Genomic DNA, 24282 nt, shown 5'->3' with positions numbered 1-24282 from the left:
AGAACGGAATCCAAACAGTGGAATGGCACTGGCAGTGGGAGGCCTCATAAGGGAAAGCGTGCCTCGGTTGAAGAATGGTTTCAGTTTAAGAATGGGCTTCCAGAACGGATTAAGTTCATAAACCGAGGTACCACTGGCAGAGGAACGGGGGTGCAGAGGGAGCGGACAGCCCCTTGGCACCACTATTCTGGTAGGGTGCCATCACGGTGGCCCCCCCCCGACAAATGCCACACACCCCACCGGGCGCCAGGCACCACGCACCCACAGACATAATAATAATAATAATAATAATTTATTATTTATACCCCACCCATCTGGCTGAGTTTCCCCAGCCACTCTGGGTGCCACGCCCCCAGAACACGCTCCACACCCCTGTGGACGGCGCACCATGCCCTCGCAGGTGGCATACCACACTTCCGGGCACGCGCCACACCCCTGGGCACAACCACACCCTCTGGGGGTGCCAGCCATGCCCGCGCCTGCTCTCCATCCCTGGTAGCAGAGCATGCAGCTTCGCCACTGCAAGGTACCACTGTAAATTGTTGCCCTCCTTTTCCACAGCGCCCCACAGAACCTAGTTCTGAGCATAGCTGTCAACCTTCCCTTTTTTTGCGGGAAATTCCCTTATTCCAGCGCTGTTTCCCGCTGCTATCCCGGATTGTTAGATATCCCGTAGACTGTCTCCGGGACAGGAGAGGCTGCTGATCCCTTATTTTCAAATCCCAAAGTTGGCAGCTATGGCTCTGAGCCTACCGTGACGGTTGCCAGGAGTCCTTCGGGGACGTTGGCCACGATGATGCCAATAAGGAAGATGACGCCCTCCAGCCAGGTGTAGCCCAGGATGAGGGAGAGGATGAAGAAGGAGAGGCCCAGGAAGACGGCCACCCCGGTGATGATGCGGATGAAGTGCTCGATCTCCATGGCGATGGGGGTGCGGCCCACCTCCAGGCCGGATGCCAGGGAGGCGATGCGGCCCATCACCGTCCGGTCCCCGGTTGAGATGACTATGCCCCGGGCAGTGCCTGCGCAGGACGGGAGGGAAAGGGAAGAGGTCTATTTTTCCTCCAAATTGGGGAGGGGTTGCTGGTTCCTGGGGTGTCCCTGGCACCCGTGTTCCTCAGGCGAACCTGGGATCCGGGCACCACGGCTATATAATAATAATAATAATAATAATAATAATAATAATAATAATTTATTTGCACCCTGCCCATCTGGCTGGGTTTCCCCAGCCACTCTGGGCAGCTTCCAACAGAGATTAAAAATACATTAAAACATCAATCATTAAAAACTTCCCTAAACACTAAAACTTCCCTTCCCTAAAAACTTTGTTTCTCTTCCACTTCTGCTGTGATCGAATCCTGCTTGCAGGGCTCCCTTTGGGGCCTTTTCTCAGGACAGGATCCTGGGCTAGTTGGGCCCCCTTTGGCCTGATCCAGAAGCCGGGCTCTTAAGATCTTATGGAACCTCCAGCTCCAGAGGCAGTCTATCCACATCCCTGGGTTCTGAGGGGCTTTTTGCTACTGTGAGAACAGGATGCAAGCCTAGATGGCCGGATCCAGAAGCCAGACTCTCTTTATATTCCTATGTTCTGGGGCATGCCTGGTTCCTGGGTTGCTCAGGTAAACCTGAGATTCTGATGCTACATGTCAGAATCGGGTTTGAAACCTACCTAAATTCCGTGGGGAATATCAGCCAGGAAGAAAGAATGTTCAGACCACAAGATCAGAGGTGATCTTTCTCTCCCAACATTTTATTTTTTATTCCTTCCCCTCCTTGGTTTCTCTTTCACTTCTTTCTTCATTAAATTTGAATACACACACACACACACACACACACACACACACACACATTTTTCACTCCATAAGACACACTTTTTTCCGCATAAAAAGTAAGGGAAAATGTCTGTGCGTCTTATGGAGCGAAGGCGTGGTCCCTGGGGCCCAATTGCCCAGGGGAGAAAAGCAGATCATGCTTTTTTTTTTTTTTTGAAAGAGGGAAGTGGGTGTTGAAAGGAAGCCGCTGATCAGCAAGAGATCGGGAAGGGAGATAAGGGACACTAGTGATAAAGGAGGCTGCCTGGGAGGGGGGAGGTAAAGACAGCAAACTTGCAAGGAGAGGAGACAGGAATGCTAAAACAATGAGGAGAGAAATTAGAAGAAAAGGAGGAGCAAAAAACTGCGCCAGCTGAGGAAAAGACACTAAGGCAAACAAGGGGGAAGGGGGTGTTGAAAGGAAGCAGCTGATCGGCAAGTGATTAGGGAGAGAGATAAGGGACTCTAGAGAGAAAGGAGGCTGCCTGGGAGTGGGAAAGTAAAAGCACATGGATCCTCAGGATTTTTGCACTGGGTCACCCCAAATTCACCATCAGATCACATGTCTGTGGCCACAGCATGAACCTCAAAAATCATACATCAACTGTTTCATTCAGAATATTTTTTTTCTTGTTTTCCTCCTCTAAAAACTAGGTGCGTCTTATGGTGAGGTGCGTCTTATGGAGAGAAAAATACGGTGTGTGTATACATAAATATGTAAATTTCTTCATCAAATTTGCATATGTGTGTGTGTACACACACACACACACACACACACACACACACACACACCCTCTGACATGTTGCCACTATGCTATTGGATCAATTTTGACACGAACTAGCAAATGAATAGATGAATGAATGAATGAATAAGCTGGGCAGGGTCTGGGTGCAATTCAGTGTGTCATGGGGAATGGCTGGGGACGGCGGAGGCAGCGATTCCTGCAGCCTGGCAGCAAAGATTATGATGCCCAGGTCTGACCTTCCTGGGGGGGGGGGGTGAGGTGGATCAGGTCTCTGATTTTCCTCGCCCCCTCCATCCCCCCCTTGCCCTTTCACCTTCCACGCAGTTGGTGGAGAAGAAGCAGATGTTCCGGGTCTCCAGCGGGTTCTCGTGGGTGAACTCCGGAGAACGGGTCTGTGGTTCCGACTCGCCCGTCAGGGAGGAGTTATCCACCTGCGCGAGACAACAGAAAAAGCTGCACAATGTGGGTTTTTGTGTATTTTCTTGAACATATTTATCGGCTGGTTTTATATCCTGCTCCTCCTTCCATGAGAGGCAACATATGCATTTATTTTCTTTTTATATATACCGGTAATAACAATTTTTATTTGCTTTCAATTACAAGAATCCAATAATAGCCTCATTATAACAATGCCAAATTACAATACAGTTACTAATACCAATCATTCTGATGCCAAATTATATCATTTACGTGGCCCCACGCATGCTAGAATCGATGGTTTGATGATTTAATTTATTTCAGCGTTTTGCAGGGAGTGCGACTAGATGAGTCTCACTTCCAACTCTATAGTTCTATGATTCTATATTTTGCACCTCACTGCTGGGCTTTCCAGGGTGGATTTGATTTAAATCAAATCAATTTAAATCACTAGTCAGTAGGACTTGGTTTATTTATTTTTTATTATTTTTTTACAGAAAGACTTATTCTTGCTAGTATAATCTTAATATTTACAACCAGGTGAAGGTTTCATTTTTGGAATAATAAATTGTCAGAGTAGTTTTTACAGTTATATCAAAAATTACTGATTTGGTTATACTATTAGAAATACATAGACAGATAATTATTAAACTATTGTGAGGTTTAAGAAGTTAACTGTTTATATTTGGACAACTTTTCTGCTGCACTTTATCGGAAGGAGAAAACCAATCATTTTCTTAGTAACAATTTAAACAATTTATTTAACTAAAGCAATAACATATACATGTTTTTGTATCCATATGTATCCATGTTTGTTAACTGATGTGGTAAAACAATATATATATATATATATATATATATATATATATATATATAGTCATACCTCGGGTTACGGCTGCTTCAGGTTGTGTTTTTTCGGGTTACACACCTGCCGAAACCCGGAAGTACTAGAATGGGTTACTTCTGGGTTTCGGCAGTCGCGCATGTGCAGAAACACTAAATTGCGCTTTGCACATGAGTGCCGAATCGCAACCAGGCACTACTGTGGGTTGTGAATGCTGTGGGTTGCGAACGTGCCTCCTGCACGGATCACATTCACAACCCAACTGGTATATATATATATACCTTAGACTGAGTTTTAGCACACATGAAAAACTTAAAACAAATCCTTATTTCTTGATGAATAGCCTTTGAACTATAATGTAACTTAAATAGAAAACTAGAAATATTTTTCCTCCAAAAGCATTTTATTTTAAAAATCTGATTTAAAAAAATAAATCTAAATTATTATTTTTTTAAATCATGGATTTTTATCCCCCCCCCCCGGGGCCTTCCCTTGTGCCATTTCCCTCTTGGTCGCCCTCACCTTGCAGCCATGCGAGGAGATGATTCTCAGGTCCGCGGGAACCCGGTCTCCCCCTTTCACCTCCACCAGGTCCCCGACCACCACGTTCTCCGCATTGATCTGGTTCTTCTCCCCTTCCCGGATCACCAGGGCTTGCTGTGGGGACAAGATGGCGTTAATCCTGTGGGTCAGTGGTTCCCAGCCGTTTTGTGGCCACACCCCACCTAAGCATCTCTAACATCCTGACATGTAATTCTTATTATTCAAAAAGTGAGCTCCTATTCACATGGAGGAAGCCTAAAGGGCCATTCACTGTGAATAACTCATTCTCGAATTGCTGCCCTGTAAAAATCAAATTGCCCCCCTGTGGGGTGTGTGCCCCACACCGGGAACCAGGGCTGTAGGTGAATGCCATTCAAGGTGCTCTCTCCATCCTGTACTTGACCCCCAAGTTTGCACCTTTTTAAAGCACAAAAGGTTGTTAACGGAGAAATCTGAGGGCTCCCTTGGACAGAAAACAAGGACACCAGCCAGGAATACCAGAGCAAAACAGCAGCCAGGAGTCTTGGTCTTGATTGAAGACTATCACTGCAAAGGAAAGAGGTGGATTTGCCCTGCCAGACCTCAAACTTTACTATGAATCAGCAGCTTTTTGCTGGTTGAAAGAATGGCTACTTCTTGAAAACACTGACATTTTGGACCTAGAAGGTTTTAACAATGTATTTGGATGGCATGCATACTTATGGTATGATAAGGTCAAAGCACATAAAGCATTTAAAAACCACATTGTCAGGAAAGCGCTGTTTAATGTTTGGATAAGATATAAGGATTTGTTAGAAAACAAAACCCCAAGGTGGCTGTCACCAATGGAAGCGAAAGCCTTGAAAAAGCTCAATATGGAGGTCAAATGGCCGAAATATTGGGAAATTTTGGAACAAGATGGAGATAGACTGAAATTGCAGAGCTTTGAAAAACTAAAAAACAAAGTGCGAGACTGGCTTCATTATTTTCAGATAATGGAGGCATTTAAATAGGACAAGAAAATTGGCTTCCAGGTGGAAAAATCAAAATTAGAAACTGAACTGTTAGAACCCAAAACTAAGAATTTGTCAAGAATGTATAACTTGCTGCTGAAATGGAACACTCAGGATGAAACGGTAAAATCGGCTATGATTAAATGGGCACAAGACGTTGGACATAACATTATGTTTGCTGACTGGGAACAGTTGTGGACCACAGGTATGAAATTTACGGCATGTAATGCCTTAAGAGAGAATATTATGAAAATGATATACAGGTGGTACATAACCCCAGTCAAGCTTGCAAAAATCTATCATTTGCCCGATAATAAATGTTGGAAATGTAAAGAAACTGAAGGTACATTTTTTCACCTTTGGTGGACGTGCCCAAAGATTAAGGCTTTCTGGGAAATGATATATAATGAATTAAAAAAGGTATTCAAATATACCTTCCCCAAGAAACCAGAGGCCTTTCTCCTGGGCATAGTCGGCCAAATGGTGATAAAAAAGGATAGAACTTTCTTTATGTATGCAACAACAGCAGCAAGAATACTCATTGCAAAGTATTGGAAGACACAAGAACTTCCCACACTGGAGGAATGGCAGATGAAACTGATGGACTATATGGAACTGGCGGAAATGACTGGTAGAATCCGTGACCAGGGAGAAGAGTCGGTGGAAGAAGATTGGAAGAAATTCAAAGATTATCTACAGAAACACTGTAAAATTGAAGAATGTTAGAGTGATGTTGGATTGAAAATAAGTGGTTTCCAGCTGTACAGGATTTAAAGTTATAGATAGACTAAGATTAAGGATTAGGATTAAAGAAGTTTAAGGAAATGGAAATTTGGCTTTTAAGAGGCAAAATTTTAATGTTATATTATATTAAGATTAAAGATTGGGATTAAAAAAGAGGGAAAGAAATTGCTGGACAAACAATTTGAACTGGAATACAAAAGAGGGAGGTATGAGGAGGTCCAGAAAATAAGTAAATTTAAAGATGGAAACGAAAAGGTGATATTGTTTTTAATTGTTCTTTTTTTTCTTGTATTTTTTTTTGTTCTTTTTTTTTCTTTCTTTTTTGGATTATGTATTGTGCATTTTTGAATTGTGTATTTTTCGTTTATGTTTTTCTGTTCAATCTTTTATTGAAACCTTAATAAATATCATTTAAAAAAAAAAAAGAAGACTGTCACGACAGGACTCCTACCTGCCACCAGGTGAAACAAGATGGAAGCGCCCAAGAAAAGAGCCCCCAAACTTTTATTAGCTGCTAATCCCCATGTTACACCCCCCAAACTACATCACTAATACATCACTAATACATGATGAAAGGGGAGGTCTGGTGGCCGTAATCTGAGCATCCTGGACCCTGCCCCATGGTTCCCCTTGCCCTCCACCAAACACCCATCAAGTGGAACAAAAGAGATCTTTACATTTCCCTCTTTCCCAGCCAAGTTCATCCCACCCTTTTGTCTTCATCTGGGTTTGTTCTTTCTGGACTGGCTACCTGTCTGGCACTCAGGTATCAGGATGCCAGGGATTATCACTCAGGCGGAGGGGCTGCTGAGGAGCTGAGCTCACATGTCTATAGGAAATTCTGAAGTTTCCCAGTGAGCCAGTACATAGATGCATCTATCAGTGAATTCTTACATTTGGTATCGTGCAGCAAAGGCCCTTTGAATAGATTGGAAGAAACTGTGATGAAGTGTTTTGTGGGGACAAGTCACAAAAGTGATGGTGCTGGTTTTGGTAGTGGGCTGCATGTGCATGGTATCTGCTGGAGGGGCAACCCCCCCCAAACCGATACATAAATTCCTGCAGTAACATGAAGTGTGTGAAGACTTTCTCCGCCCTCCCAGGTGGCAAAACCAGGACACTTTAGAATAAAGAAGCTGAATTATTATCTTTATTATTATTTATTAAATCTGCATGCTGCCCTTCACCCGAAGATCACAGGGCAGCTCACAATACAAAAATACAAAACGAGAACACAAAGCACAAAATAAAACGAAAACAACGGTGAGCTCAGTCAGTGGGGCATGGGACTCTTAACTTCAGGGTTGAGAGTTCAAGCCCCACGTTGGGTGAAAGATTCCCGCATTGCCTTGCAGGGGGTTGGACTAGATGGCCCTTGTGGTCCCTTCCAACTATACATTTCTATGATTCTACGATCATTAAAAACTTATAATCCCTGGGAAGAACTGAAGGTGGCACAAAAGAGGCAGCCTTGACCAGAGGGATTTACTTGCCCTAAAATCAATCAATCAATCAATCAATCAATCAATCAATCAATCAATCTTTATTACGGTCCAGAGACCCAACAAATTGTTACAAAGCTATGCACAATTCAAACGGCCTACCTCCAGGTTAAACAAACATTTTGTTCAGACTTAAAGATAGGGATCATTGGTTCTTGCAACCACCGATAAACACTTCACCACGGCTAGTGTTCTAGTGTTTGTCCAGTCTTCCAATAGGAAATCATATTTTCTCTCTCTCTGTGTGTGTGTGCAAACTGCTTCAATATTTTAATCAAAAAACAAGCAGATTTTAAAAAGTGTTTTAAATACATAAAACTTGTCTCAACCACAAGAGGGCAGTGGAGAATGCCTGTTCTAGGTTAGCAGCCATTGATCTCCTCCTATTTTAGTCTCCAACCCATTTTCGAAGCCATCCTTGCGCTGAAAATATCAAAATACAATATCTAGACGTGAAAAAAGGGAGGCATGAAAGGAAATTTGGCAGCTGGAGGGCCGAGGAGGGGATGGATGTGATATTTGCTATCAAGCTGCTCAAGTGTGTGAATCGAGAAGGGGGTCGTCTGCAGTTCCGGTCCCACATTGTGGGGGGAGGAGAATTCTTTTTCAAGAGCATTTCAGGAGGGTGGACTAGATGATCCTTGGGGGTCCCATCAAACCACCGTTCTATGAAAACAAACACATGGGACGCGTGGCGGGGCCTTCTTACCTGGGGCACCATGTTCTTGAAAGAGTCCATGATTTTGGAGCTCTTGGCCTCCTGGTAGTAGGAGAAGCAGCCGGTGACGATGACGACGGCCGCCAGCACCACCCCCAAGTACAGCTGGGAAGGAAGGAAGAAAATATCAGTGGAAATCTAAAATCTCAAAATGACAGACAGACTAGATGATCCTTGGGGTCCCTTTCAACTTTACTATTCCATGATTCTCTCTCTCACGGATGGGAGGTGACTGAGGTGAAATATATATATATATATATATATAGATAGATAGATAGATAGATAGATATAGTCAAGAGATATATAAATTTTGTGAAATGAATAAAATAAACGAATTCCTCAGGGAACAAGCCTCCTTTATCTGTATTTTTCCATCTACCACAGAGTGGACCCCAAAATGGCTTCTGAGGGGAGTCTCTTTTAAGGCGCTAAGGGAATTTTTTGTCAGAAGGAAGAGAAGAAGGAAGCCTTTCCCTTCCTTTATTCCTTTTTAAAAGGGGATTTTTCTCAAAGGAAATAAGCTGGCGATAAGAGCTCCCCATTCACAAATGTGTGGCTCTGAAACTGCTTTTAGCTTTTGTATAAACCTGCTTTAATTTGCATAAGCCTTGAGTCCCAGTCTGGGAAAAGGGGTGTGTAATAATAATAATAATAATTCCTGAGGGAAAGTTAGAAACCAGCTGAAGCCAGTGGGTGTAGAAAATATGAAGCTAGCTGGGCCAATGGCCAGATTCAGCCCAAGGTGGATGGCAAGGTTCTCCTCATCTGCCTGCTCATTTATTAATTTGAGGTTTATATGGCATCTTAAAAAGCAGAGACATCACCTTGCCAACAAAGGTCCGTATAGTAAAAGCTCTGGTTTTCCCAGCAGTGATGTATGGAAGTGAGAGCTGGACCATAAAGAAGGCTGGTCGCCGAAGAATTGATGTTTTTGAATTCTGGTGCTGGAGGAGACTCTTGAGAGTCCCATGGACTGCAAGAAGATCAAACCTCTCCATTCTTAATGAAATCAGCCCTGAGTCCTCACTGGAAGGACAGATCCTGAAGCCAAGGCTCCAGTACTTTGGCCACCTCATGAGAAGAGAAGACTCCCTGGAAAAGACCCTGATGTTGGGAAGATTGAGGGCCCAAGGAGAAGGGGACGACAGAGGACGAGATGGTGGGACAGTGTTCTGGAAGCTACCAGCATGAGGGAGGCAGTGGAAGACAGGAGGGCCTGGCGTGCTCTGGTCCAGGGGGTCACGAAGAGGTGGACACCACTAAACGACTAAACAACAACAACAACAAATGTGGGGCCCAGCATCATGGTCGTTCTTGCCCAGCGCGAAATCCTCCGCCTTCTGTTTTGGAGGCTCCTGCCTGGGCCCCCCTTCTGTTCAGGAAGTCTTACAGTGTAACCCTACACAGGGGGAGGCATGCAGGGCTGCAAATACCGCCCTGGGGACAGGATGAACCTCCCCGCCTGCTCCATGGCAGGTGGGCTGGGGCTTCTGGAATGACCCAGGGAGTGACCAGCCGTCCTGGGATAACCCCACCCCAAGGTGTTGGACGGAGACCAAGACCTTTTGAGCGCATGGCGCTGCTTGCATCAAAACCCCCCGTCCCTCGCTCTTCTGCCTGGCTGAGAAGGCAGGAGGGACATTCTCGGGCGAACGCAGCCTTTGTCCATTTCTGAGGCCTGCTGTCCACACAGAGCGAAATACCAAAGCTTGGTGACTGAGCAGCTGCTCTGTGCATGGAGGGTCAGGGAATCTGAGAGTTGGAAGGGACCCAAAGCTATCCTTTCTCCTGTCTCCTCTTTTCCAGGCTAAACATGCCCAGCTCCTTCAATCGTTCCTCATAAGGCTTATTTTCCAGCCCCTCAATCATCTTGGTCTCCCTCCTCTGCACACCTTCCAGCTTGTCAACATCCTTCTTAAATTGTGCTGCCCAGAACTGGACACAGTATTCCAGGTGTTTGTCTGACCAAGGCAGAATAGAGTGGCACTATTCCTTCCCTTGATAATAATAATAATAATAATAATAATAATAATAATAATAATAATATATTCATATCCCGGGCTCAGAGCAGCTAACAACAATAAAAGTAACACAATCTGGACACTAGACTTCTGTGGATGCAGCCTAGAATAGTGTTAGCTTTTTTTGCTGCTGCATCACCCTGTGGACTCATGTTAAGCTTGTGGGTCCCATCCCAGACATCTCTGAGGCTAAGCTGCATGATCATAGAATTGTAGAGTTGGAGGGGACCTCACGAGGTCATCCAGCCCAACCCGCAATATGCAGGAATCACAGCTAAAGAATCCCTAACAATTGGGCCTCTGAGCTCTGCTTAAAAACCAGAGGTGGAGTCCCTCGAAGTCAGGGGTGGTCCCCAGCCCCAGCCCACATGGCCAGGGGGTCAGGGATGGGGATGGGAGCTGGAGTCAAGCGACACCTGGGAGGCCACAGGTTAGTCGCCTCCTAAGCCCCACCCAACTTTTCTTGCAAGATCAGGCAGTTTGTTGGGCAGAAGAAGAAGAAGAAGAAGAAGGAAGACGGCTCCCGACTCTGTCCTCCCCCTCCCTGGGCAACGGCCATGTTGACTTGTGGGGTTGTTGGAGTCCAGCCCCTTCCGGAGGGCACCCCACCAGCTACCCCAGTCCTATGGGGGTCTGACCCGTGAGGGGGGCCTCCTCTGCCCTTATCCTGACCTGCGTGATACATGTGTGATACCGGGCAAAGTTTGAGGTGTTACAAATAGGATGCAAGGACCAATTTGCAATATTGCCTTACCTCATCTGGGCTCACGCAACTGCTTTGATCTGCACTAGTTCTGCATTCATAAGAAATCACTCTTTTAGTGTGGCAGCACCCAGACTTTGGAACTCCCTGCCTCTTGACACCATCCATGCGCCTTCCCTGTACTGCTTCTGCTAAAAACATTCTAGTTAGGCAAGCCTGCCTATGTAGGGATGCTGACATGTGCCTTAACCTGGTTTTTTTAGCTTATTGTTGATCTTAATGTTTTTTGCATGTTTTAAATAATTGCTTTTAACTGTTATTTACTGCTAATTTTACTGTTTTATTTTTTTTAAAAAAAACTGCTTTGAGTTTTGTTTTGTTCTTAAACCAAGTGGTGTGTAAGATTTGTAAAATAAATTAATAATTATCCCGGTGCTGCTGTGAACATCGCCTGCCTGAAACCCCAGAGAGCTGCTGCCAGTCAGTGTAGGCAGAACTAGTCTATATGGACCAATTATCTGATGCAATCTAAGGCAGCTTCCTACATTCCTATTTCAACCTTTTACTCAGAACCATGAGGACTAGAATCCTCTTTTCCAAGTAGGGCTGGCAATGTCCCTTCTCTGAAACCCTGGAGAGCTGCTGCCAGCCCGGGTTGGGATCCTATCCTCTTGGGGCAGGCATCCCCAAACCTGCTGGCACTCCTGCTGTTTTGGGACTACAATTCCCATCATCCCTGGTCCCAAAACAGCTGGAGGGCTGAGTTCAGGGATGCCTGTCTTGGGGCCACAAGACTTACGTTGTCGTTGGCCGGCTCATCCTCCATTGCCGCTTGGATGCTGTAGGCCAGGAAGCAGAGAATGGCCCCGATCCACAGCAGGATGGAAAACCCCCCGAAGAGCTGGCGGCAGAACTTGACCCACTCTGGTGTGGTTGGAGGAGGGGTCAAGGCATTGGGGCCGTCCTTGGCCAGGATCTCTGCTGCCCGCGTGTTGGTCAGGCCCTGGCATGGAAGGAGACAGAGAAAGGAAAAAAGAGAGGGCATATTAACCTGTGTGGTGGAATCAGGGGGAGGCCTAGGGCCACATTCCCTCGTAGGCAACTTCTTGGGGGCCAATGGCTGCAGCTGTTGACTTTCCAACCATGCAAAATTCAGAGGTTTCTCCAAAGACACAAAATGTCTCCATTCTACAAGCAAGCAAGAAGCATCGACTGCATAAACACTTAAAGCAAATTGTTCCCCTCACCCCAGAATCCTGGGAATTGTAGTTCTGTGAGAGGGCAAACTACTGTATATTTCCCAGGATTCTTTAGGGCATTCATGCGTTTTACGGAGGATAAGACTTCACAGAGGAGACTAAGGTTACCAGACGTCCCCGTTTCCTGGGGACAGTCCCCGGATTTACAAATCAATCCCCATACAAAATGCTATCATTCCTATTGAAGTTGAAAAGTGTCCCAGTAGGACTACAAGAAGCTTTGTAAGGAGAAATTTACGAAGCATTGCAAAGTAGAGAAAGAAGAGAGATATTAGTTATGAGTTAAACGTAATTGTGGAAGTAAGAAATGTATATTTAGTGAATAGATTGGAAAATTTTCAGATGTGATTGGTGGAAGCAAAAAAAAAAAAAAAGATGGTATAGATATGAAAGTATGTTTAATTACTGTTGAAAATGATATGTTGAAAAACTAAGAAAAAATTATGTGTATTTAAAAAAAGAAGTTGAAATGTGTCCCCAGATTCCTTGAAAAAAATCTGGTAGGCTAGTAGCCAAAATGGTGCCAGCAATGCTTATGAATATTAGTTGCTGGAAATTGCAGAAGAGGAGAGTGCAGAATGCTAGACTAGGTGTGCCCCCTTTGACCTGAACTGGGCTTTTCTTATGTCCTTATGGAGCCTCCAGCTCCAGGGCCAGTCTACCTCGATCCCTAAGTTCTTGGGCATATTGAGCCACCGGACATGGGTGCGAAATCAGCCCCAGTCAGAAGGCCGGCATATAACACCCCCCCATGGGATAAATGAAAGCCAGGATGCCTTGATACCCACTCACCCCCCCTCCCCATGCAGAAACACAAGAGTCACAAAAAGAGGGTACAAGGCAAAGAGGAGCAGCAAATGTCCCCAGCGGACTCACCCGGGACAGATCCACTTGGTACTTCCTGCTGATTTCGTCCAGCGACAGCTTGTGGTCATCCTGGCAAGGAGAGAGAGAAGAAGGACAGGACAAGGGGGGGCAGTGAAAGGCTGTTAGTCACAGGGGGCAGAAGAGCTGAACGTCCTCGGAAAAAGAACAGGATCCGGGAAACCGAGGAGAGACATTCCTTCTCGCTGTCAGCGCACAAAGCATCTTTCTCCTCCTGGCTGCTCTTGTGAGAAGGAGACGGACACACACAGAGAGAGGGAGTCCTTGGGCCGACCACCCTCCATGTCCCCCCACCCTCCATCACTTTGCCCCCTCATCACAGCAGGGACAGGGGTGGCTTCTTCCGGCTTGCGGTGGTCAATCTTAGTTCTCTCAGAGTTGTTTGTGGTGCTATTCCTACTCCAAGTAGACCTACTGAAGTTAGCAGGCATGACTAACTTGCTTTCATCCATTTCATATACTGAGTCTATACTGAGCAGGACTTAGCTGGAGGAAAAAAACCCTGTTCTTTATTATTATTATTATTATTGCAATATTAATTTCAGTTCTGCAGCAGTTTTGAGAGAGAGGTTTTTTAAATCCTTAGCATTTTAGTACAAATTTCTCTTTCATGTACAGTATTTTTGTGTTATGGAATTTTAAGGTGCATATTTTTTGCAAGCCATTTCCCCCAAATTTAATGTCTGCTGTTTTCACTAGTATATATATATATTTATTCCCCACCCCCACCCCAGCATGCTTTCCCCCAATATATGAATTTTTGCACACTGGTTCGTTTTGTAGGAAAGTGCATTGCAAAATTCGGATAAGTGTGAATTTTGAAAGACAGTTGTGTTTTGCTTCGCATATTGGTTGAGAAGTGCAAATAAGGTCATTCCTCGTTAAAATGCAAGTGAAAATTCATTTCTCTCCCGCCTACTGCTGTGGGCCCTGACAGATCCCTGAGCATGGAGCCTTATCGCGGAGGATAATAAGGCGACCAAATACAATATCTTCTCCCTCCACTGTCAGAAAAACACCTGTGGCGAGTGCTGCTTTCACACTCAGGTCCTGCTTGGAGGCTTCCCATTGGTTGGCCGTTGTGAGAAGAGGAGGCTGGACTAGATGACTCCCCCCTTTGGCCTGATCCAGCATGTTCTTCTTCTGTTCTTATGGAGCCTCCAGCTCCAGTGGCAGTCTATCTGGACCCCTAGTTCCTTAGGGGTACTTGGCCACTGTGGGGAGTCTGGACTAGAGGGGCCACTGACCAGTCTTTATGCCTTGACCCCAGCGCTCCCCCAAACAGCCACCCCGCCAGCGCTTTGACTTACCAAATTCACTTCCTTCTTCAACTCATCCAGCTCTTTCTCCTTCTGCTTCTTCTTCCCTCCTCCATTCTCAGCCGTCGCCCCCGGCAGGGCAGACTCTCGTCCCGCCTGAGGGGGCAGAGATGGCATTAGCAGCCCCAGCGGGCAAGAGGGAAAAGGCACCACCAGGCAGACCCAGAGCACTCTCAGACAAGGACGGGCGAATCTGTCGGTTTCGTGACCCTCCATGTACAATAAATAAATAAATGTATGTATGGGATGTGTGTGAAATCCCACATGAGTTTGCTGCTTCTGTAGCATTGCATTCCCAGGAACAAAAAACCAGTTGCTAAAACCCCAAACTTCTCGTCATTTCCACCAGATCCCATCCAAGCTGCTTGCAAAGCTGGGAGATCTGGGGATACCTGGTGGGTTTACACTCAGAGTTTTCCTTCTCCTAGAGGGGTTCCCTTTCCAGGTGTGTGAGGCCCGTCTCTCCATCACTTCCCTCTACAGCACACGCAGAAGCCACCTTCTTGACCACTGGACACCCTCTTGGTCTTGTCCACTCAATGCGCTAGAGCATGGGTAGGCAAACTAAGGCCACAGTCCAGAAATCAGCATGTTTTTACATGAGTAGAATGTGTGCTTTTATTTAAAACGCATCTCTGGGCATAGGAATTCGTTCATTTTTTCTCTCTAAAAGATAGTCCGGCCAGTGGACCGGCCCCCTGCTGAAAAAGTTTGCTGACCCCTGTGCTAGAGCCTGTCTTCTCCTGCAGGGGAAGTCCCTAAATCACAGAAGGTTAGAGACCCATTGGCTGCCCTCACCTGGTTTAGCCAGCCAGTTGAAGCCGTTCCCGGGCCGTGGCTGCTCTTACATGCTGACAGTTTCTCTGAGCTTCAATTGAGAGCTGTGTGCGGGGGGGGGGGGCAAAGGTGGACGAACGACCCCAGAAGGAGCATGAAGTGCTACCCCTCCCCTAACATGCCATATACCCCAAGTTAAGGTGCTCCTGTTAGTATACAAGGACCGGTTTCCCTGCGAGATCACCTGATTGGGGAGTGTGTAATCTGTGGCTGTTTCAGAGACCATTACGCTGTGGCCCTATATACAGGCTTTAAAGGTAAAGGTAAAGGGACCCCTGATCATGAGGTCCAGTCGTAGATGACTCTGGGGTTGCGGCGCTCATCTCGCTTTACTGGCCGGGGGAGCCGGCGTACGGCTTCCGGGTCATGTGGCCAGCAGGACTAAGCCACTTCTGGCGAACCAGAGCAGCGCACGGAAACGCCGTTTACCTTCCCGCCGGAGTGGTACCTATTGATCTACTTGCACTTTGAGGTGCTTTCGAACTGCTAGGTTGGCAGGAGCAGGGACCGAGCAACGGGAGCTCACCCCGTTATTGCAGGGATTCGAACCACCGACCTTCTGATCAGCAAGTCCTAGGCTCTGTGGTTTAACCCACAGCGCCACCCACGTCCCTTTTATATACAGGCTTGACCTGGGAGGAAGCGCCATGACTGGACATAGTAGGGCTTACTTCTGAGTAGACATGCATAAGCTTGTGCCATTATTACCCCATCCATGACTGCTTCAATGGGCGGAACTGGCACTGCTCCTGGGGCCACATCATATCTGTTCTGAATTTGTAAGAACTCAATTGCTTAGTGTGGCAGCAGCTAAACTTTGGAACTCCCTGCCTGTTGACATCCAGCAGGAGCCTTCGTCATACTCTTTTCAGCTCAAAACACTCTTGTTTAGACAAGCCTTGTTTGAGAGCTGATGCAAGTTTCAATCTGTTTTTAGTCTATTTTAATAATAATAATAATTTATTATTTGTACCCCACCCATCTGGCTGGGTTTCCCCAGCCACTCTGGGCAGCTTCCAACAAAAGATTAAAAATACATTAAAACATCATTCATTAAAAACTTCCCTGAAGCCTTCAGATGTCTTCTAAATGTCATGTAGTTGTTTATCCCCTTGACATCTGGTGGGAGGGCGTTCCACAGGGCAGGTGCCACCACCAAGAAGACCCTCTGCCTCGTTCCCTGTAACCTCACTTCTCGCAGGGAGGAAACTGCCAGAAGGCTCTCGGATCTGAACCTCAGTGGGGGTCGAGATGCTCCTTCAGATATACTGGACCGAGGCTGTTTAGGGCTTTCAAGGTCAGCACCAACACTTTGAATTGTGCTCAGATACATACTGGGAGCCAATGTAGGTCTTTCAAGACCGGTGTTATATGGTACCGCGGCCGCTCCCAGTCACCAGTCTAGCTGCCACATTCTGGATTAGTTGTAGTTTCCGGGTCACCTTCCAAGGTAGCCCCACATAGAGCACATTGCAGGGGTCCAAGCGGGAGATAACTAGAGCATGCACCACTCTGGCAAGACAAACATTGTTTTAATGTTTTGAAGTCTTGAATTATCACCTTGTTGATAACGTAATTGTTTTCTTTTCTTCTTTTGTTAGCCTTTTGGGGACATTTTTAAACAAGCAAGTGGTGGATAGATTTTATGAAATAAATAAAAGCATCGTGAACAAATCTGGGACATTTACAGCGGCTGCTGAGATATACAGGTCCTGAATGAAGACTCATTTGTGATCCCGGCATTTCAGGGAGTTAGAAGAGACGACCGCGGGGGTCCCTTGCAACTCCATGAGTCTCATTTTCAGCAAAACAGCAGGCAACGACCTTCCTTCTAGAGCCCTGAGTGCGCATTGAGCAGTGGCCTCACAGCAAAGCAGCCTTTGCCAAACATCCCAGGCCGTGAATGGCCTGACGCAAAAGCTTTGATGTCTTCCTCCTCCTCCATCACCACCATCACTGAGCTACTGATCCTATTTGGCCAGCCCTGGACAGAGTGCCAGGGGAAGCTATTATTGTCACGGCATTTCCGGACTGAGGGGACGCAGGAAGTACAGGAGGCCAAATGTTTCTTTCCCCACCTCAGCAAAACTCTTGAGATTTGGACGTACCAGGAAGGTGGCCAACACAGCTGGTTGTTCGCTTGTATAGAATAAGTTTGTGGGAGGTGGAAGCAGAGCTTTCGATTTCTCCCAGAAAGGAGACCAGGCATCGCTCATTCTGCCAACCCAAAGGATCTGTGCTTCCAGCATCAGTAAAAATAGGAACAGGCAAATCTGCAGGTTTGAGTTTCTCAGTTTCTCACTTTTCTGTCTTCAGCTGTTTACGTTTCTGCATCAAAATGCAACTCTCCCCCACCCTTACCTTTTTTAAGAGTCCTCACGAAAATCCATCAACACTTAAGGCAAATTTCTCCTAGATTGCACATGCCTATTTGCAATTTTGCCTAACATACGCATTTTTGCAAAGCAATTTTCCAGAATAGCTTTTCATATGTTATTTTCAATAATGAATGCATTTTGGGGCACTCTTTAGCCAAATACATGCATTTTTTCCCTGCCTTTGGGCTGGAGGAGCACCCTGCAAAGTATTGTCATATCCCGTGAGACGCGTGGCTGAGTGGGGATTCGAATTCTGGTCTCACCCCGGTCCAAGTCCTCATTTAATCCTCATAGCAACAGCCCTGTGAGGGATGCTAGGCTGAGAGGCCGTGACTGGCCAAAGGCCACCCAGGGAGCTTCATGACCAAGTGGTAATTTGAACCCAGGTCCTTGCAGTTTGACGCTCTAACCATTATGCCACCCTGACTCTCGGACCTCTCTTCCTGCCCTGCGCCACCATCACTCACTGCTGGGGCCTGACCGGGAAAGGGGACGGGATGCCAGCCACACCATTCCACAACACTGAAAGAGGAGAGCAATGTCATTAGCACTCGGGGCATGTCTTGGCGCAGCCAGGGACCCTGGAGAGCGAGAGAAAAGGCTGGGAGAGAGCGAAACCACTCCTGTTCCAAGTCTTGCCTATTCAGGCCTCCGGGGCTTTTCAAGAGGCAGAAAGACCCCTCTGTTCCGCCTGCTTGGGCATTCAGTGCCCAGGGAGACATCTTCTCTCTCCTCCGCCGGGCTCTGGGCTTGGCACGCCTCTCCTCTGGGCCCCCGGAGACAGGGAGAAAGGGTGTTTTCCCCATCCTGGCCCAAAAGGAGGGAGAGAAAGAATTGGGCCAGGCAGGAACTCCCTGAGCGAAGTCCTTCCCTCGGCTGAGGTGAGGTGGGACAACTGCGTGGCGGATCAAATGGCACAAAACAATGCAGGGAATGATGGAGCGAGGAAGGGCTGTGGCGTTTGGGGATTTCTGCTTCAGGGGAAACAGCCAGGGAGAGGTGAGATGGTAGAAGTTTATAGAACGATGGAGAAAGTGGATAGAGGAATGTTTGCGCCCCTCTGTCCTAACGCTAGAACTCATGGGCATCCCGTGAAGCTGTACGTTGGAAAATCCAGGGCAGAGAAAAGCAATGGCTTCTTCATGCGGGGCAGAGTTGAACTGTGGAACTCCTTGCCACATGAGGCAGCTATGGCCACCAAGCTGGATGGCTTTAAAAGAGGACTGGGGGAATTCACGCTTCTGAATATCAATCGTTGGGGACACAGTGCAGAATGAGAGATGGCTTTAAGGGAAAACTGGGCTGGGTCCAACCCCCATTTGGTGCAACCCCCTGCAGTGCAAAGCTGGTATCTAGGTAGCTTTTGGGGGGTTGTGGTGGACGAAGCAAAGTGGTTGTTTCTCCCTGAGAAAAGGCCAGGCATTGCTCATTTCCACGCCCCAGGAGGCCTGTGCTTTCAGCACCTGCCCTTTGATCAGTAAAAACTATAGGAATGGACAAATATCGTCGTCATCATCATCATCAATAAGTTTATTGAAATAGCCAAAGGCCACGGCAGTTTCATAACAGTTTGTGGAACTACAGGGTGGACAAATGTGCTGCTGCTGTTTTCTCATTTTCCCAAGTTCTGTCCTCCACATTTGCACACCGGCTTTTGCTTTCGTTTGCAAAGGTTGCCAGGAATGGCAGCTCTGCGCCCGGCGAAGCCGCATTTCCCAGCACATTTCAATGGATGTGCTTTGAGCGCATGGTGTGAGGACCTGCTCACAATGCCCCCGTTTTGCATGGAGAAGCCGACGGTCAGCCCAGGCCCCCGGCCATTCCTCCTGCTGCGAGGCCAGGCCTTGTCATTCCAAAGCCCCAGGTCCTATATATACACATTTTCAACTATTTTTAAACGAGGGAAAATGCATCAGGGGTCAAGTGATTAGGAAGTCGATTCCCACCTCCCTCGAATAGAGGTCAGCATGGTAACCAGGGGGCCAGCTGTGCAAAAGGTGCTGGAGCTGGGGACCCCACAGTGAGGATTGGGGTTCCCCCATCTCCCCCCCCCATGGCCACACAGCACCCTGTTCCCAGGTCTCTCTGTAACACGACCCCTGGCAAACAAGAGTTGTTATTGGCAACGGGGGAACTTTTCCGTGAGCGTTGCGATGAGGTCCTCTTTTTATTTTCTGCTCCTGAATAAACATCTGCATCTCCTGGGCCCGGTTCTTGCGATCCCAAAAGGTCCCAGCGAGGGGTTGGGCCCAGTCCAACGATGTCGGGAACCCCTCTCCCACTGCCTGTGTGACGAGACCGTTTGATTTTGGAAAGGCTCCACTGACAGAACCTCTCAGGCCAGGGACCGAAAGAGGCTTGGTTTTGGAACACAAACATGGGAAAGTGGGAAGCAGTTTAATCCACGTTGGACACTTGGTCTCTCTAGCTCAGGACTGACCACACGGACGGGCACTGGGCCTCCAGGGTCTCAGAACTTCTTCATGAAGCGCATCGTTAAACTATGGAACTCCCTGCCACAGGAGGCGACAATGACCATCAACTTGAATGGCTTTAAAAGTGGATTGTATACACTCCAACATGTCACCAATGAAAATAGGGGCATCCTATTCCATTATTATTATTGTATTATTATTATTATTATTATTATTATTATTATTATCATCATCATCATCATCATCATCATCTCTTCCATTTGATTGGGTTGCCCCAGCCACTCTGGGTGGCTTCCAGTATACATAAAAACTTAAACGTTTAAAAACTTCCTTATACAGGGCTGCCTTCAGATTTCTTCTAAAAGTTGTGTTGTTATTTATTTCCGTGGCTCGGGGTTTCCACAACCCCAACATTTCTGCAACTGAAACAGGGATGTCCTAAGGAAAAGTGGGACATTCTGGGATCAAATCAGAAACCAAGACAGCTTCTGTCAATCTGGAAACATCCCTGGGAAATAGGGACACTCAGAAGGTCTGCAAATCAGAACCACTGCTTGATGAACAGCTGACTGTTTTCTGATCCCAATCCAGACCTTTGTTTTATTTCACAGGAATCATATACCTCCTGCTTGCGGCAAAGCCTCAGAGATGTTGGAGCAAACTTTGTGCAAAGAAAGGCAGGGGCAAACCCTCAATAGGCGGGTTATGGGGAACAAGCCCTGAGAAATCTTTGGCAACAGGGGTCCAGTTTGCTCACACAGCCTGGCCCTGGCTGCACCCCGCTTTGTGGCAAAAGGGTGCGTGGAAATGGGACAGGGGGCAATCACAGAATCCTAGGCGTGCAAAGTTGGAAGGGATCCTAAGGGTCATCCAGCCCAACCCCCCACAGGAATCACAGCTCATGTTTCATTCCACTGAATGTAGGGGGCAGAAATCAGCCTCTGTCTCTTCCTTTTTCTTTTTCTTTTTCTTCCCCCCCCCCAAAAAAATTATTTTACTGAGGTTCATTAAAGATACATGTCAAGAAGTACAATTAACACAAAGAAAAAAAAATAAACTGAATAAAATGCAAGCTATTCACTATTCACTATTCAGGTGGCCAGCCCAGGGCGTAGCTATGCAGCAGAAAGAAAAAAAGAGGTTAATTGCACTGGAGAAATACCTCCAATCAGCCAAGTATGGTGTGTATGATCAATAAAGCTTTAATCTCTCTCAATCAACACCCACTGCTCTAATTACCCAAATCTGACCATCAATAAAGACTGGCACATTCATATTGCTTTGGTTGTTTTGATTTTTTTCTTCCTCATGAGACTTCACATAGGAAAAAGCAAGTAGCATAAAAGAACTATTCAGAATAATGAAGAAAGCCAGAGCCTCTGTCTCTTCCAATCCTCTCTGTATCTTTCCGGCTTCCACTGCATAAAAAACAACAACCTTGCAGTGGCCCCCAAATCCCTGAGCTCGAGCCCCCATTCTGGGAGGGCTGGTGCCTAGTGACTGACAGGAGCTGGGGGGCCTCCTGCCACCCCTCTCTGCCCTGGTGGCTTCTCATGAAGTGGCAGGAGATGGTGTATTGTTTCAAGTTTCTAGACCCTAAGGTTGCGCCGGAAAACCTACAATTCAGAATCCAAACAAAAACTATCTTCTTTCTCCGGTTGAGGTTTTGAAAGGTTGTGGGATCTACCCTGCATGGCTCGATTCTAAATGAAGACGCTGAATGGGATCCAGACCGACTAATCCACCCCCTGGCTTGTACCGGACACGGATTCAGATCTTCCCACGGCGACAAGATCTTGTTTAATTAGGAGAGGATTAAAAGTGAATGACGACAAACGCTCCTGGAAGATGACGGAGAGTGACCGCGCAGCGATGTTTCACCATCTGCCTTTCCGACAAAGAACACAGGATCATAGTCATGTGCACTGATAGGAACCCCGGGAGTTCTGCGCTGAATTATACATCTGAAAATGAACCCCAGGAGTCCCAGCTGCGCTAGATCACAGGTGAATCCTCAGCGGCGTCCCAAACATCTGGGTCAACAAATGCTAACACCCCTTTCTCTTTCCTTTGCGGGTGAGAACCATGACTGTGGGAAAAGCGATCTATAGCGAAGGCAGATGCGTGCCTTTTCTTTTATCTGTTTTGTGGGTGCAGAGAAGGGAGCATTTCCCCCAACCACCAAATTGCACCAAACGTTGCATCAGGGAGGAGAGAAACTCAGCAAACAGTTCTGTGGAAGCTGGAAGCTGGCAGTCACATTTCCCAAGGAATTATCAACAGTCTAAAAGGAAGAAACCCCAACAGACGCTTTTGTCTTACAGAATATTATGTTTAAATATGCCTTTCTACCGAATGTGAGAAACCAGCACATCCTGTGACATGAATGTAACAACAAACTTTGTTCTCCTGCACCTCTCTCTGCCACCCTGCAAAATCTGACAGCGAAATACTTTTTCTGACAGCTGGGGTGGCAGATTTTGCCAGCTGCCGCCGCCACCGGCCACGAGGTTCTCCCTAGAGGCTCAAAGCGAAGGCCACACTTTGTAGGCGCAAGAACAACAGCACAGACCTCCTGGCCAGGGGCGAGGAAAAAAAACTTTTCCGAACTCAAAGCAGGAGCCCAAACACCCCTCTCCTCAAAGTACGACAGACAGAGGGCAGCAGAAAGCAGCACGCTGGACTCTGGTGAATTTCAGCACCATGACATTTACAGCCCTGCTCCTCCGCTCAAAGCAACAAGACGCCCAAGGCCAGTCTATGTGAGCTAAAATTATTAAATGCAACCCGTGGACCCGATCCTGCACTCCCCTCTCTGCCAAAGCGGACCACGCCCAGAGAGGACCGCAATCTGCCCAGCCCAGCCACGGCCTGTGGGGCTAATCTGCCTTCAAAGGTGGGTGGGAGATATGGAAACGGTTCTTTGGGACCAAACGCACCTTCTGATCTTCCAGAGAAGGCTGCGCAAACACGCTCCGATCTCCTTCCTCCGACTCTTGCTTTTTCTCTGTCTGTGGACCCTTCCTCCTTGCGCGCCACAAAACCCCACAAGGCACTCACCCACACCCTGGCCTTCTCAGGGATCCCTGCAGGTGCCCCCCATTACTTTCCCTTTGCAGTACTTGTTTGCACCCCTGAAGGCCCACTTCTCTCTCTCTCACCCCCAGAGATGGCCTTTGGGGGCCCCAGAAGCAGCGGTACTTACCCCTTTCCCCATATCTGCTGGTGCAGGAGACGGAGGGGACAGGAGCAAAGGGGGTGGGGAGGGGGAGACGACAACAACAACAACAAAAGGGGTGGGGGTAGCCTATAGGGAGCACATGTAGGAGATATACATTCAGAGGGGTGGGCCCTTCCTGTCTTTAAATAGACGGCTCGGTTCCTCCGCTCCTTCTCTGGACAGAGCCACTTGTTGAAACTGGATCTCCAGTTGAGAGGGGAGAAAGAGAGAGAGGGAGGGAGGGAAGCCCCTCCTCCCAGAAACCTCCCTCTTTTCCCTCCTGCTTTCCCCAGCTCTCCTGCCCCATAGACCCAGCCTCCTTTTGCAGAGAAACCCCACCTCCCTTCCTCAGGCGGGAGGGCTCTCTGCCCACCAGCAGTTGCTTCTGCCAGGGGAGACTTGCCAAGCGGCACCCCCTGCCAGTCCCTTGGCCAAGGAGAAACTGGACAGCTGTGCAAAAAGTGCCCCTCTATTTCTTTCCCCCTTGCGCTGGGGAGCTGTGAGAGGCGTATCTCCAAGGCAGGTGACCCATGCCAACTTTCTGGGTCCCTGCCACACCTGTCCTTTCCGCAGCTGCTGTTGCGAGGTGTGTGTCTGAACCCGCGTGCATGTCCAGCGTGCCAAGTGTCGTCCTGCACACACACACACACACACACACACACACCGAGAGGTTGGGGACCTTTCGCTAGCATTATAATGTGCCCTTTGTTATGACCACACGTTTGCCCTTATGCCCGCAAGAAGTTCTCATGCAAGAGGAATAAAGAAAGGTCAGTTTGTTACGTGAAGTGAATGAGACTGAGTGCAGTGGTACCTCGGTTTTTCGAACGTGATGTGTTCCGGAAGACCGTTCGAGTTCTGAAACGTTCGAAAACCGAAAACTCAATAGCTGACAGGATCTTGCACTT

The 24282-nt window shown here is 47.4% G+C and overlaps 1 protein-coding gene across 1 annotated transcript in view; it reads right to left on the bottom strand.

The window, feature by feature from the left end:
- The window catches only part of LOC308465777 (sodium/potassium-transporting ATPase subunit alpha-2), a 45016-nt gene extending 21407 nt beyond the window's left edge, over positions 1-23609 (bottom strand). Inside the window, exons 1-8 of the mRNA XM_080986001.1 lie at positions 23360-23609; positions 14496-14600; positions 13177-13236; positions 11841-12044; positions 8309-8422; positions 4341-4475; positions 2871-2988; positions 754-1022 (exon numbers count right to left, since the gene is read on the bottom strand). Coding sequence (XP_080842127.1) covers positions 754-1022; positions 2871-2988; positions 4341-4475; positions 8309-8422; positions 11841-12044; positions 13177-13236; positions 14496-14600; positions 23360-23371 — 1017 coding nt within the window. The 5' untranslated portion in view covers positions 23372-23609. The remainder of the gene's footprint in view (positions 1-753; positions 1023-2870; positions 2989-4340; positions 4476-8308; positions 8423-11840; positions 12045-13176; positions 13237-14495; positions 14601-23359) is intronic.
- Between the last annotated feature and the right edge of the window lie 673 nt (positions 23610-24282).

The sequence above is a fragment of the Podarcis pityusensis genome (assembly GCF_964106645.2).
Source record: "Podarcis pityusensis genome assembly, chromosome: 16".
Taxonomy (NCBI): Eukaryota; Metazoa; Chordata; class Lepidosauria; order Squamata; family Lacertidae; genus Podarcis; species Podarcis pityusensis.
The sequence above is the reverse complement of the archived record's forward strand: the minus strand, read 5'-3'. Positions and strand labels throughout refer to the sequence as shown.